Here is a 13904-nt window from a genome sequence, read left to right as displayed (position 1 = left end):
ACTTCTGTAGTGGGAACATCCCACTTATAAGAATAATTCTAAATAGCTTCAAAGTATTACATACATAAGAATGATTCAATTAGAAGAAATGATTCTACAGCTAATACAATGATTCTACGATCGATACAATAGTTTTACAATCGATCTAATGGTTCTACAGTCCATCTAATGATTCTAAATATCGTAGAACTGTTACATGCATGGGAATGATTTAATTGGAAGCAATGATTCATAACTGATATAATGGTTCTATCATTTAAACCTTGCAATTCAACCCAGAAGTTGTATTACAAGACCTATTACCTATAACTGTATTAGGTTCGATTCTTCGATTCTTCGATTGGTATAAGGTTCTCACCGTCAATTCCCATTAGATATGGGTATGTTAGGCTGGTGCTCTCCTGATGGAATCTGTCGCTATCCCATAAGCTTCACAGAACGACGTCGTGTTTCGTACCATCGACGAAGTGGAATCTCCAGTATATATTCCATTCTTCGTAGAGACTGATCCCACCTATCTCGGTATGATGGTATTGGAATAGTGGTGGAATTGCGTCGATCTATAAAATGGTAAAGTTCTAGTCTGTTGGAAGACCAGTCTGAGTTCGTTTCACGGGAGGCCTGTCGGCGGCCAGCCCTGGAGCAAAGTAGACACAAACCCGCTATTCTGTGTTCCCTTGGAGAGGGTAGTTTAAAGCTTGCAACAAGGTTGTTATTTCTCTCACTGCATCTAGCTGCTTAGGCGTTGGCAGTATCGATTTCATATTCTTCATGTTGAGGATACCTACCGTAGCGAGAACCCCTGGATCGCGAGAATGATTCTAAACCTCATACAATCATTCCATGCATAAGATCGAAGGAAATTGGGCACTTTCATTCTTTACCTAAGAACCATTCTATCTGTTCATACGTACCTAGGTACCTATGAACGACATAGGGGAATGCCATATGCGGTAACGGCTGTGCGATAAACTGGACAAGCCACGAGGGAGACCACATATGTATTTCGATACACGTATGACAACCATAGAAAAGTGAGGATGAAGCCAGCTAGCAAGTTTCTACCCCTATCCTACCCGACTACTGGAGAAGTAACAGAGTATCTGTGCTATGTAAGTATCTCGCGGTCCGGCGGGAACTCGACCGCCCACCACCACCACCACGATCCCAGGCAGCGACGACGATCAATCGAACCCCAGAAGAACAACTCTTATCGCCTCAGAACTATACATCAATTCCGTAGTTCGACCGAACGAAGGCGATATAGGGGGTAGGCATGTATACAGTTACGTGCCATACTGTCTTGTCGTGACCCCCTTTAATTCCCACCGGGACCAGACTTCAAAACCTGTTTTCGACTTATAGAAGCCCTTCCAAGTTTTCGACAGACAGCCAACATCTTCCCCACTAAGCTAGCTTGTGCCTCTACTCATATCCTGTTTCAAATAACCTCATAGTGTATATATAATCATCAACAACCAAAGCACGCGAAACGAATCAAACTCGGGTCAAGACGAGTGGCAAGTTGTATATGCAATATTTATATCGACCGCGATGCACGTATGTGACATGGCTATCAGGTATCTCCACCACCCCTATCCGGGGCGAGCAGTCCAGCCCTGGGTTCTTTCTCTTATTTTATTTATTCCCTTCTGTTCGACGAACGTAAACCCGAGTTCAAAAAAAAAAGTAAACATCCGTCCCGTCCCTTCCTTCGCGCCGCTGATATGAACAATGCGAAAGAACTTTCTCTTGAGGTATCATGTAATAAGTTTCACCTGACCCAATGCCAATAATTTGTCGTAGCCCAAAACAAGTAATTCGGCAAAAAAAAGCACAAAGTCTGCTGTTTCCCTTCCCTAACCGTGAACTCCCCGTTCCATGTTGAGTGCTAAAATTCGTGCTTCTCCCGATGCTCGTGAGCTACATATAGATAGTAGTAGCACACTGAACCCGATATTCCTTATCTGTCGATCACTATGATTGGTCTAACTGCCATTGCGTCTAGGCATGGGCATGGCGCTATCGCTGCGGCTCCTGTCCCTACCAGCGCCTTGTCGAACAGCGTCACTATAGCTAGGAATCGGTGGAATGCTCGGTCTGAGGGTGGCCGCGGATGCTCCACGACTGCGTCCCGTCCGGATTAATGGGACTCGATCGCTATCGGAACCACTGCCAGAGCTTTCCTCATCCGAGTGCTCTGGGCTGGTATATTCGGGCGGGGGATGTGAGGCTTCGTGTAGACCCAGCCCGACAACATCAATGACGTGGTCCCCTGGAGCACCTCCGTCATTGCCGCTGTTGCTTGCCTCGCCTATCTCATCTGGAGGGACCAGCTGTGCAAGGGAAATATCAGTAGGACTCCTTTGCGGCCCTGGACTCGTGGGCGGAAGTACTCTAAAGTTGCCACTCCTTGTTCGCCCATGACCTGGATCTAAACCTGGGCCATTATATCTCTGTACAGATTGAGAATAACCTTGTCCTCTAACCGGCGAACCTGAATATTCATCTTTCCGACGCCCGGTCTCAAGTAAGATGCTTCCCTGTTCACTCCCGTACGGTGGCGGCGGTGCCAGACTGCCGGTTATCGGGGCCAGTCCCCATTTCTTCACATTAGCCTCGATGAACACGAAGCCAGCCTGGCCAAGGTTGACGTGTACGGTGCACGGCCCATTTGCGCCGATAGATGGGAAGAAGTTTTGCGACTTTAAGCCGTGGACTACGTCGTCCAATCGCTTTCCGTTGCGAGTGAAGAAAATGGTTCCTGTCCTAGGTCGATAACCAACTCCGATAACGTCACCCTGCACATATTGAGGCCCATAAGTTGATGCGCTGAAGGGTTGATTATATCGGCGGGCGCCAACGGATGTGTAGGCAATAGAGTGTTTATGAAATCCTGAAGCGACAAGAGGTTAGTTTAAAAGTTGGTACATATAATTCGGATAGAAGGAACCCGCATACCTGGAAGTCTGAACAACGGATAAGGCTTCGTGCTCATGCCGATGCTCAGTAATGTAGTTTCGGGTTTATCGTATATTTTGGCCTCCCAATAGTAAACTTCGTTTTGTTTTGGTACGGGTAAATTGCTCATGACGGTACATTCGGAGTCGAAGAATTCGATTTCTGTTCTCCCCTCCACAAAGCAGTTGGCGATTTCCAATTCGGGTTCAAATTCCCACGCTGAAACGCCTTTCTCTTGTATAGCTAGATATTGCGATAAGGAAATGTCCGTCGAGACCGATTCGGGAGGGTTTGCTTGGATAAATGCTGGGAATCTATCAGCGCATCGTCCTTGACGATAAACATTACCATAATGGCATGTGACAAGTTCACTCAATACCTTTGGCCCTGAAGTATTCTATCCTTTGCATATCATCCATAGACTCTAGGGCTTCGGCCTCCTCCCTCGCAAATGCCTGCTCGTCGTCATATTCGCCAGGCCGACCGATCCGGTCGAGGAAGATGCGACCGGAAGTTGTGTATCTAAAGAAGTAGACGATAAGGAAAACGAGAGCTATGAGGATAGCGGAACCGAAGGAAGATAAAATTCCGATCAAGATGCCGTCGAGGCTCGCCATGCTGGATATAAGATTCCGGTCGGTGTGGCGGGAACGAGGGGATATATAATTAGACCGGGGGACGTTTCCGTCACCGTGAAATCTCGATCATTCGGAGGTGGGTTGGGTCGAGGATAAAGTACCTCGATGTAGTAGCTAAAAATGAAAAAAAACAAGGGAGCGAATTTATCGTATGCGGTAGTTCCAAGACAAGAAGAATCAATAGGAGGGGGTTTCGATCGTTATTGAAAAAAGGGTGAATATGAAAGGGTTGATGTGGTTGATTGGAGAGGGATATTGGTCCTTGGCTCTTCTTGGAGGGACGTCGGGTGTCAAGTCAAGTGTCGTGTGTCGTCGTACTACTGATACACCTCTCTTGCCCGGTGCACCGCGCACGCACACTGGTCGCAAGATACCTAATCCTAGGACTTAGGTACCTAATTCTGATTCCGGTCTAGTCGATTAAAGCGCCCTGGGTCGCTTATTGGTATCTACTACTGGGAGGTCTTCAATTTGGTCGTCTCGACTTGACGGAGTAATTGAACAGAGGAGAGAGAACCTTGGAATATTGGGAAGTAATGGAAAGAAAGGAAAAGGGAAAAGGGAACAAAATGCCTGCCTTGCAGGTCGTCGCGTATCACTCAAAAAAGTTGGAGAGGAATGGGAAAGAAGAAGAATGGTCGAGGAAACGGGAAGAAGGAATGGATGAATCAATTCAGCTTTGGCAGCGTCTGGTTACTGCGCCAGGTAACCGCAATCCACAATCCGCAATGCAAAGTTAGGTGTACAAGTTGTACGCTGTACATGTAACGGACCTAACTTTTCACCGCTGCTGGAGCCTATCCCGTCTCAGCGCTGTACCTAGAAACCTGTGACTGAACCCAAAAAGGATATGAGCGTCACGGGATAAGTGTGGGTAGGTACGGGTACGCATCGGGCTGGAACATCCGGATTGGTACGAGACCTTGATAAGGATTGTTGCTCCAAGTCAATTTCTGTTAGTCTCTCTGACGTAATTTTGCCCTACGACACTAACAATCAGAAGGTGGCGGGAACCTTTAAGCTGGAAAGGGTTGTTTCCACCGACCCTACGAACCCAACAATGGCTCTGTGGCTTTCGTCCAGCTAGCCCAGCCCAGCTCAACCCTTCCCATTCCCAATTTAGCTAGTGACGCCCGCTGACACTTGCGGTGCTTGTTGAAGATCCCACCTCCTGGAAACTCCTTGGATCACTTTTCCCTGTATCATCGTCACCTGGTTCTGTATTCCTGCCAATAATTGACTTCATTATTACTTTTCCTGAGCCTTATCTAGGCACACAATATTTCCGTAACATGTTATCAACGTGCGCCCTAGCGCTTCACTTTTGTCTTTTAATCATGAACTAGGCTCAAAGTTCAAACGCGATATCATGTCTATAGATAGCTGTGTGAAGCTCGTCCAATTGTGCAAATGCTAGTAATCCACGACATCCCAGATAAGCGCGGATCGGCCAGGGGGCTTGCATCAGCAAGCGCATTCGTCTCGAAACACTGTCTCTAGGCGCTTTTCCGGTCTCGAGATAGGTATTATGATATTATGCGTCGATGCGCTAGACTTTTACACACTGTGACCTGTTTACAGAAACCCCGAACGACTGGAACTCTAATTGCCTCCATAATCACTGGAAATGCAAGTGATAAAGACGCCTATATGCAAAGGTAGAATGTGTCCATTATTATCTCCTATTTTGGAGCATTCCTTCTAGAAAATCTTAGTTGTCAATTAACCTCCGATGACTTTGGTCGTGCCTATGATCCGGATAGCAACTAAACATCATCCTAACGCCCACCAAATTCCAGGGTATAGCTTTTGTAGTCCGCAATGGCCAAATAGTTATCCATCTGGCCTGAAAATTCCCCAAATACAAACGCTTAATCTCCCCCGCAATGCTATCCGTGTCTGTCGGTCTAGATTCCTTATGAATACGCTTATACTACCGGTCTCCATGCACCGAGGCAAGTCTCCTGCCAATCAAGGCACTCAAGGCGGGGTCCCGATGTAGCATGGTGGTTCGTAGCAATACTAGACGATGAAGTGAGTTCTGGCGTACCTAACGAGGGCTTCGTCGACTACGGCTGCGGCTTCGATTTCTGCGATCTCTCCTAGAGTCAAGGCTTCGGTCTCTTCTGTCCCTGCGCGAATCGAGACTTCGGTCCCTTCGATCCCGGTCCCTGTCTCGTCGCGGCTCGGTACTTCTATCGCGACGGCTTCGCCTATCCTTGTCTCTGTCGCGATCTTTGTCGCGATCGGGCTCACGCTCTCGGTACCTATCGCGGTCACGGTCATGATCCCGGTCTCGATCTCGGGTTCCCTCACCGCGGTACCGATCACGAGATCTACGACGTTCGTGATCTAGGTTCCTGTCTTTATCACGACTTCGGTCGCGATCTCGACGGCGACTCGGGCTTCTGCTTCGGCTTCGTCGACGTTCTCGCCGTTCATCTCTGTCCCGGTCCTTATCTTTATCCCTGCGTTCGTCTCGATCCCGTTCCCGATACTTATCTGGTCGATCCCGGTCGCGATCGACAGGCCTGTACCGGTCAATTTCGTCAGGGACACGAGATCTCTTTATCTCAGGCGATCGGTCTCCTGTGCTCCACTTATCATCAACTCCTGGAACTGGCAATCCCTTTTCGCGAGCCTCGCGCTGAGCAGCCAAATAAGCCTTAGCTTCTTGTTCACGCTTCTTGATTTCTCCTTGCTTCCAGGCTTCGGCATCTGTGAGTTCAGGTTTGCTAGACGTCCCTGGCCGGGAACGAGATCGACTTCGAGACGCGCGCGAGCGAACTTTTTCCGCTCGGGGTTTTGGTGAGCGGGATCTATCTCGTCGATCTTCGCGTCGATCTTCTCGTCGTTCAGGACGAGCACGTGAGCGAGTTCTATCACGCTTGTCTCGGTCATCCCTACGCTTTGTAGATCGACTTCGTTCCTTGTGCTCGGGTTTATATCTATCCCGCGAACGACTTCTCTCGTCCCTATCGCGGTGTGATCGACCACGAGAGCGAGTCCTATCTCGTTGCCCGGGTCGGTAGAAGTCCCTATCTCTCTCCAGAGGCCGGTCACGGTCACGGGAACGGTCACGAGAACGGCTACGGTCTCGACGATCTGAACGGTGTTTTGATCTGCTTCGATCTTTTCTGTCAGACCTAACACGAGAGCGAGTGCGCTCTCGAACACGGTCGCGGTCGCGATATCTGCGGTCATCATCAGCGCCACGCGATCGGTCACGATGGTGCCGAGAAGAAACGGAGCTAGGCCGTCGGTCGTCTTTAGCCTTAGTATCCTTGGAAACTTTCGAACCCTTCGCCTCTTTCTCTTTAGACTCAGCAGGCTCCTTGGATTGTTTAGACTCCTTAGAGGGCTTCGTATCTTTCGCATCTTTCGATTCTTTCGTATCCTTGGCGTCCTTGGCATCATTTGCGTCCTTAGCGTCTTTCATCACGACATCTTTAGATTCGGACTTCACAAGCTCGGGTATCTTTTTAGAGTCTGAGTTCTTGATCGAGTCGCGACGTATCGGCTGAATTGCAGAAGCGGGCTTCGTCCTTCTAGGAGGCGGCACAAGGGCTTCGTCAATCTCAAGCTCCGGCTGCTTAGCAGTACCTCTTTTACTTTCCCGTAGGAGATCTTCAAGTGCTTCCTTCTCAAGTCTCTCATGATCTTCCTTGGTAAGTTGTTTCTTAAGTTCCTCAGGCTTTCCCCGATCTCGATCATCTCTGGTAGATCGATCACGGTGTCGGCGCTCTCGGCTGTCGCGACGACGGCTATGACTACGGTCACGGTTTCGATCTCTGTCACGATCCCGGTCCCGATGGCGCGACCTCTCCCGAGATCGGTGTCGAGATCGGCTTCGAGATCTGTGTCGAGCCTCACGTTCCTGGTCCTTCTCCCGATCTCGCTCTCTTGCCTTCCGACGCTCATCTCTCTCCTTCTCTCGTTCACGTTCGCGCTCTGCTTCTTTCTTTTCGCGTTCGCGTCGCCGAGCATCTCGCTCTTCTTTTCGCTTGGCCTCGGCTTTTTCTAATTCGCGTTCTCTCTCACGTTCTCGTTTCTTACGTTCCTCTCGCTCAATCTTGCGTTTTTCTTCAATAATCTGCTCCTCTTTCGCTCGTAATTCGCGTCGAATCCGATCGCGCTCGTCCAAACTACGAGCCGACTCGGCTGCATACTCAACATCTGTCTTGGATCCGCGAGTTTGTTCTTCCTTTGCTGCCTCAACACCAATTTCAGCCTCGCGAAGTTCGCGCATGCGCGTCTCGATAGCCTCGACATCGATAAGTTGATCAAGGAGTTCATCGGCTTTCTGGTATACTCCGGATCGGTCAAGGGCGCCATCAATAAGGGCTGCGGCCTTTCGGCGATCGAGACTTAAAAGCTGGGCCGGGTTGCGTTCAAGTTCCTGTTCGGCGACTTCGAGAATGGATTTAGTGACTTGCGCTTCATAATCCTATTTGCAGAAATACATTAGTCCTCTAAATGATGTAGTGATTTGATAGTAAATCATTGAAGTCTAGCTAATCAATCGCGATTGGTACTAACGCTTTGTTCAAACTTCTCCCAAACTTGCTTTCGAATCGCGTCATAACCACCCTTTTTCTTGAAGCTGTGTGCCAATCCCTCGATTGCCGAACGCGTAGCAGATGTTAGAGGAAGATCCGAAGCCTTGAATTTTCGAGGCGGAAGAGTCGTAACGCCAACCGGGGTAGCAGTCTGGTCTGCTGAGGCCATGTTCACGGCCGAAGAGGCCGTCTGGCCTGTACAGAAACGTTCAAACTAATGAAGGTATGTGCATGTAAAATGGAATCGAATTGAATTATTAACGCGATGATGATTTAGAAGCTTGGATTACGGATTTTACGATGGGAAAAAACAAGCTTGCAAAGAAATCAAGTTGGAAGGAACGTTAAGTGAACGTTGGTGTGAAGAGGAAGGAACCACAGAAGTTATCCTAGACAATTTGAGATTGAGCAGCCGCAACTTCTTGAACTTGAACCTTTGGGAAATCTGGAAGGAGCTAATGGTATCGATAAAGAAATACATAGGTACATACACAAATATCTGATTCATGTGGTCCGTGCAGCAGCTTAGATTTCGCTTTGTTTGATTGGTGCTTCCAATTTACAATTGATGAACTTCAACTCTGTGATCCGGCCCTCTCCAACAGATGTTATCTTGACCAACTGCAAATCGCGCAAAGCCAACGCCAATTCAGGTTCATTCGGGGGCCTGACATATACGAAGCGATCCCAAGAAAAGGCCTATCGAGGCAATACCCCACTCCTATTCTCCACGATGATTTCCAGAACCCTTTTTTGGGCAGGCTTCGGTATGACCTCAGAGGACCACACGTCGGTCGGATAAGCTGGCCATGACTGACCTAGAAATACAGGCGTCGCTGTCCGCTTCTGGCAACTCGGCCTCGAAATGCGACCGTTATTCAACCGAGGCTCTCTATGGGCTTACCCTGTCTTTGCCGGAGTTGGTGGAAGTTTCGGATACTGGTTACAAGGTGTCGACGAGAGACAAGTAGCAGTGTTGGAGGAGCGAAAACAAGCCCTTCTTGAGAAGAGATCAAGGAAGGCGGCGAGGGATGCACAGAATGCGCAGGCCGCCGCATGAAAATATAAACACTTTAAGATACTTGACGTGCTTGGTTCAGTGTATATATAATGAGGAATCAAGGGACGAAAAAGCTATCAAGAGGGGCAAGTCAACAAGTCACTTACGGATAAGGTAGACAGAGAAATCCAAGATGGTCAACGAGTTTGCATTTCATGCCTTATGGCAAGGTCATTACTAAAAGCCTTGATATCCATCAGACCTCCGAACTTTCAAGCAAGTCGAATGCTTTTGCCTAAGTCTTTATACCTCACTATCTAACTACGTGGTATCTCAGTAGCCCCCCTTCTAGTTGGACTCCTCTAGTTTCCGTAGCAAATCCGGTACTGACGTAGGCTGTACAGTTCCTAACTCCGAGATGACCAGTGACAAGTATTTGTCCGGAGTGGTGTCATATAAGAGCCTAAATGATGCGCTTGAACTTCGTTCCGGGTCGATCTCGTTGTATGTAAGGGAATCTGTGGAAACCCGCTCGGTGATATTGATAGACTCGCATAGGACAAGAACAGGTATATCTAACTGCTTTGCAGCAATGGCGAGGTCGCAAGTTCCTGAACGAGCATACATGGATCCGTTGTTGAACATGGACTCAGCAGAGACGAAGATCTTGTTGACGCTTGGGAGATGGCATCTCAACCCACCAAAGTCTCCATAATAAGACACCTTGATTTCCGATGCAGCCAGGTTCTTTGCTAGCGTTTGGCCCTTCTTTTCATAAGGGTCATCAAGGATAACGACACTGAATTTTCTTTCGGCGAATCGGTGGGCTTGAACGAGGGTGCGCTCGATAATACTACTCCATCCAAATGTCAGTATGACATCTCCGTTCTGGATCTTTTCCGTGGCTTTCTCAGTAATTACAAGATCGGCCATGCTGATTCGTTCCTGTATGAATGTGTCGATGCTGCTACACAGCTGTTTCTTGGCCTCCAGTTCAGGAACATCAGGATCGATCTTGCTAACTTGCAATTTGAGCCAGCGGATTGCATTTCCCATAGAAAAGCACATAGGTCGACATGCAGTGAGATATTCAATCTGAGGATTTAAGACATGGGGCGTTAGATGTCTTGCAAGTGTGTTGCCGGGAGGAGTGGTATATGAATCGATGACCTATTCTGTCATTAGCATTGTTATATGGGTACCAAGTAGGTACTTGCGAATTTGGTTTTGTTAAATTAAATACCTTTTTAAAGGCTAGCAGGGTTGCTTTTAATCGTGTGATGCTTTCGTCAATCGTGAATGTAGCCATTTGTTGGCCCAATGCAAGAACGGTAGGATGAACGTCCTTGTCTGCCTGGGTTATAGGAATCCTCTTGGCCATAGAAAGATGGCTAAAGCATTCAGGTATCGTGAATTTGGGTTCAATAGGAACCACAGATGCAGGCCCCTTTGACACTGCTTGTTTTCCTGCTGCCGGAGTTGTCGCTGCACCATCTTGCTTCCCCTTTGATTTCCCGCCCTTAATTTCGCCAGCAGATGGACCTAATGGTCCAGGAGAGGACGACACAGCCGCTTCACCCTTTGCAACTTCCTTCGATACCTTTACTTGTGCTCGTCTTGCAGCTTTTTCTGCCTTGGCCTTTGCTTTCAATTCCGCACCAGAAAGTTTAGATGGTTTTGATGCTTCCGCCGCCTCACTCTTGACGTTCTTTTCTTTACTTTCTTTGGTTGGCTGAGGCTGAACCTTGTCATTTTTTCCAGCTTGTTGGGAGTCGGCCTCCGGAGGAGACCGATCCTGTGTTGTTGACATGGTAAGGCTTCTATGTTGACGAGTTCCCCAATAAAGAACGACGATGAAAATTATGAAAGAACCATAAAATAGCATGAAAAGTGCAACAGATTACAGTCACAGGTGGGATTTAGGTTTCAAGGGAAGAGCGAGGATTGCCGAATAAAACTAGATAGCTTTGAGAAGCTCTTTCCTGTTTGCGATAAATTTAGTTGCGACCACTTTTTTGAGTCACCTATATCGCGGGGTGTGTGCAAGGAATATGTCTTTAAAGCCACGCGGTTCCAAGGGTTATCGAATGCGATGGAGGGGTTTATAGGATGGGGCTGACACTAAATGCACTAGCCACATTCCGCCACAGGCATAAAATTTGGAAAATTTAACTAAAATCACACTAAAAGGTTAAGTATTATTTCTATTCCTGTAGTATCAAGATACTTATCAGCGGCCATATCTACCTACGGAAAGCAATTCCTACCAGAAATCGGGAGCCATACTCCCGCTTCCATGACGGTACCATTTCAACCCTCAGCGACGGTCCAGTATCATGAAGCACAAGATGAACGGTCCATATATTAATCCCTTGCTGCGTACGCGCTAGACGAAGCATACAAGACTGTTGGATGAACAAGAGACGATGGCGATCGCAGCTTGACAATTTAAAACAACTCAACGAATGTTCGTTGCCATAAACATCCTAAACTCTGAGGGAGGAGACCAGGAATCGAACGAATCTCCCTCACGTTCGACCTGAAATTCAAATGTCCACCCTCGATTGCCTGGGAAGGCGTTACGCGATATGAATGCTGCGTCATGAAAAGTGCAAGTAAAGATATCCAGGGACGGCATCTTGGGAATTCCACGAGCTATGGCAGCAAGAAAAGGCTCGAATGTAGCCGGTGCAGGACCATCACGGAAATAGACATCAAGGTCGAGGTCCTCTTGCTCGGAACTTGTCATTCCCAAAGGGGGTTCACCAGTGAAATACCAATCCCCAGTAGGGGTTACTTTAGAGAGCCTGATGCGCAAGCATTTGAGGGACTCCGAGAAATTTTCACCCTTGTCGTCTAGACTAAATATTGTAGGCGACAAGGTGAAAATGCCAACCAGTGTTAGCATCTTCAGATTCGGTAACTTCATGATTCGGTTCACAGCTAGACTTAGGCGGTCATTTCCGTCAACTCCACCATAATTCTCGGGTTTCCAACTTTCATTTATCGGATCCTGGTCAAAAAGCGCGATCCTCAGGGACTCCAGGTGCGAGAATTTGGTTTCTGACAGTATCGATGCTAAGGATTCTCTCAAGCTGACCCTTTGGCCATATAACTCACGAGGAGCATTCTCGACGTCCTAGTCCAGTTCCTCCAAACAAGGTAAGGCTTCGTAGACCATTGACATGGTACTGGGGAGGATGTTTAACCTTTTCGCCTCGAAGTGGGTGATGAATGGTAGCGATGGAAGGACTTGAAATTTGTCGAATCCAACATGTGTGCCGCAGCCACGAACAGCCACGTAATCGATAGAGTTTGTGCCCAATATCGTGAGATGAAATCGCCGTTTAGGATGTAGAACTGCTGCGTCGTCGTTCCATTTTCGCAGGCCCTTAAAAATTCTACAAACGATAGTGGTAAAATGTCGGTCACGTAGTAAGCTGAGCGGCTCATAACCCTTGGTTATCTTGGTATTGTTATTGGGCAACCATATGTTGAAACTAATATGTCGGAGTAGACAGCGACGACGCGTGCTGGCGAAAATAGCGTCAAACTGTTCCAGGTCTTGTACGTTACGAATTTTTTTGTTGATTTCGGCAAATGTTGTGGTCTCGAGCAAAACCTGGAACCAATGACATACCGCCGTATACGGGGCAAGACGTCGTTGGTCAAGGTGAGATACTATGCATAGTATAATTTCTGGTGGTAACTTATCCATACTAAGTGCTCTGATATCTTCATGGGGTTTGTTTAGACTGGCAATGCCGATGAAGTGAAGGCCTGTCTAAACACATTGAATCTAGAAATGTAGTTTACGTAGAGAGCCATAGAAGTAAGACGCATCCATGTATGTGTGTCTCTAACAAATGGGTGGTTCCTATCAATTATGGCAATACAAACCTCCCATGAGTCAAGCTTTATTTAAATCTTGATTGATTGCAACTTATGGAAAGAGAGGCCGATTATAGATAAGTTGGTCTTGGTATTTTTAAATATCAACCTCAAGTGCTTGTAAGCTTAGAACGATACCTACTTACCACTTAACACTTGAAATATTTCAGTTTATTGCATCGTAGGTATTCGTTCCTCATTCTAGTATGTTCTATTAAGAATATCGAATAGATAATATCGGCATGTGATAATTTCTCTTCCACGGCCTAGTTTCAATGCTTCTAAGTAAATGCGGTCGATATAGGATGGAGAGTTCCTTCAATGTTAGCTGCCGCGAGCTGCCGCGAATAACTAGCCTTAGTCGAGTTCTAAGTTTTTAGCACGGTATCGAAAAGCAAAGGCAGTTGGCAGTTAGGTATGGACGCGATTACCCCCAACTCCTCTCGGTGTAACATGTGTACGACCACGGCAACATTCCTACGTACACCCTCTGTCTGATTGGTACCTGCGTCTAGGTGATATGATGTACCTGGAAGGTGGTGCCCTTTAACCGTGTTCGTACCCGACACCGGTTAACTCCAACTCCACAAGCGACATCCTTCCGACTCTCGTCTGGGCGTTTCCCTAAAAAGGTCGGAAAGATGCCGTATCAAGGTCCGACTAAGCCACTCAGCCCGTAAACCCCGCGAAACGACCCCGCGCCCCCCAAACAGCTTTGTTAGTTAGACGGTACATAATGCCTAGGTAAGTGTACCTAGGTAGGTACGGGCAAGAGCTGAAGGTCTGCATGTCCGGTCGAAATCCATCATACTGACATAATCTCCTTCCTGTACACCTAGCTTTAGCCCTTTCAGG

At 47.6% G+C, this 13904-nt stretch overlaps 5 protein-coding genes across 5 annotated transcripts; 1 reads left to right on the top strand and 4 right to left on the bottom strand.

Moving 5' to 3' along the window:
• Nucleotides 1-1859: 1859 nt before the first annotated feature.
• On the bottom strand, nucleotides 1860-3698 carry GGS22DRAFT_74960 (SPRY-domain-containing protein). Its single transcript, XM_047968001.1, has 3 exons — nucleotides 3341-3698; nucleotides 2962-3267; nucleotides 1860-2896 (listed from the first exon to the last, which is right to left on the bottom strand). Exons 1-3 carry the CDS (start codon nucleotides 3576-3578, stop codon nucleotides 1989-1991), a joined length of 1452 nt encoding a protein of 483 aa, XP_047814884.1. The 5' UTR covers nucleotides 3579-3698; the 3' UTR covers nucleotides 1860-1988.
• A 1554-nt stretch (nucleotides 3699-5252) lies between these two features.
• On the bottom strand, nucleotides 5253-8519 carry GGS22DRAFT_74949 (complex proteins associated with Set1p component shg1-domain-containing protein). The gene is made up of 2 exons (XM_047968000.1): nucleotides 8139-8519; nucleotides 5253-8046 (listed from the first exon to the last, which is right to left on the bottom strand). The coding sequence occupies exons 1-2, from the start codon at nucleotides 8325-8327 to the stop codon at nucleotides 5650-5652; spliced, it is 2586 nt and encodes an 861-aa protein (XP_047814883.1). The 5' UTR covers nucleotides 8328-8519; the 3' UTR covers nucleotides 5253-5649.
• A 227-nt stretch (nucleotides 8520-8746) lies between these two features.
• Nucleotides 8747-9397, top strand: GGS22DRAFT_173207 (uncharacterized protein). Its single transcript, XM_047962889.1, has 2 exons — nucleotides 8747-8925; nucleotides 8989-9397. The coding sequence occupies exons 1-2, from the start codon at nucleotides 8892-8894 to the stop codon at nucleotides 9216-9218; spliced, it is 264 nt and encodes an 87-aa protein (XP_047814882.1). The 5' UTR covers nucleotides 8747-8891; the 3' UTR covers nucleotides 9219-9397.
• A 109-nt stretch (nucleotides 9398-9506) lies between these two features.
• GGS22DRAFT_181876 (nagb/rpia/CoA transferase-like protein) lies at nucleotides 9507-10968 on the bottom strand (the record flags this gene model as incomplete). The annotated part of the gene is made up of 2 exons (XM_047963906.1): nucleotides 9507-10328; nucleotides 10402-10968. 2 exons carry the CDS (start codon nucleotides 10966-10968, stop codon nucleotides 9507-9509), a joined length of 1389 nt encoding a protein of 462 aa, XP_047814881.1.
• A 369-nt stretch (nucleotides 10969-11337) lies between these two features.
• On the bottom strand, nucleotides 11338-12224 carry GGS22DRAFT_74940 (uncharacterized protein). The gene has a single exon (XM_047967999.1). The coding sequence runs from the start codon at nucleotides 12085-12087 to the stop codon at nucleotides 11617-11619; it is 471 nt and encodes a 156-aa protein (XP_047814880.1). The 5' UTR covers nucleotides 12088-12224; the 3' UTR covers nucleotides 11338-11616.
• Nucleotides 12225-13904: the final 1680 nt, after the last annotated feature.

Source organism: Annulohypoxylon maeteangense (genome assembly GCF_022496945.1).
Source record: "Annulohypoxylon maeteangense strain CBS 123835 unplaced genomic scaffold GGS22scaffold_21, whole genome shotgun sequence".
NCBI lineage: Eukaryota > Fungi > Ascomycota > Sordariomycetes > Xylariales > Hypoxylaceae > Annulohypoxylon > Annulohypoxylon maeteangense.
The sequence above is the reverse complement of the archived record's forward strand: the minus strand, read 5'-3'. Positions and strand labels throughout refer to the sequence as shown.

Excerpts from the sequence above, each read along its gene's own strand:
- GGS22DRAFT_74960 (XM_047968001.1), bottom strand. The coding sequence starts at position 3,578 with ATGGCGAGCCTCGACGGCATCTTGATCGGAATTTTATCTTCCTTCGGT. Across the intron at positions 3,268-3,340 it reads AGAATACTTCAGGGCCAAAG|CATTTATCCAAGCAAACCCT; the intron begins GTATTGAGTGAA and ends ATAGATTCCCAG. Across the intron at positions 2,897-2,961 it reads TCCGTTGTTCAGACTTCCAG|GATTTCATAAACACTCTATT; the intron begins GTATGCGGGTTC and ends TTGTCGCTTCAG.
- GGS22DRAFT_74949 (XM_047968000.1), bottom strand. The coding sequence starts at position 8,327 with ATGGCCTCAGCAGACCAGACTGCTACCCCGGTTGGCGTTACGACTCTT. Across the intron at positions 8,047-8,138 it reads GGGAGAAGTTTGAACAAAGC|GATTATGAAGCGCAAGTCAC; the intron begins GTTAGTACCAAT and ends TTCTGCAAATAG.
- GGS22DRAFT_173207 (XM_047962889.1), top strand. The coding sequence starts at position 8,892 with ATGATTTCCAGAACCCTTTTTTGGGCAGGCTTCG. Across the intron at positions 8,926-8,988 it reads CCTTTTTTGGGCAGGCTTCG|GCGTCGCTGTCCGCTTCTGG; the intron begins GTATGACCTCAG and ends CTAGAAATACAG.
- GGS22DRAFT_74940 (XM_047967999.1), bottom strand. The coding sequence starts at position 12,087 with ATGAAGTTACCGAATCTGAAGATGCTAACACTGGTTGGCATTTTCACC.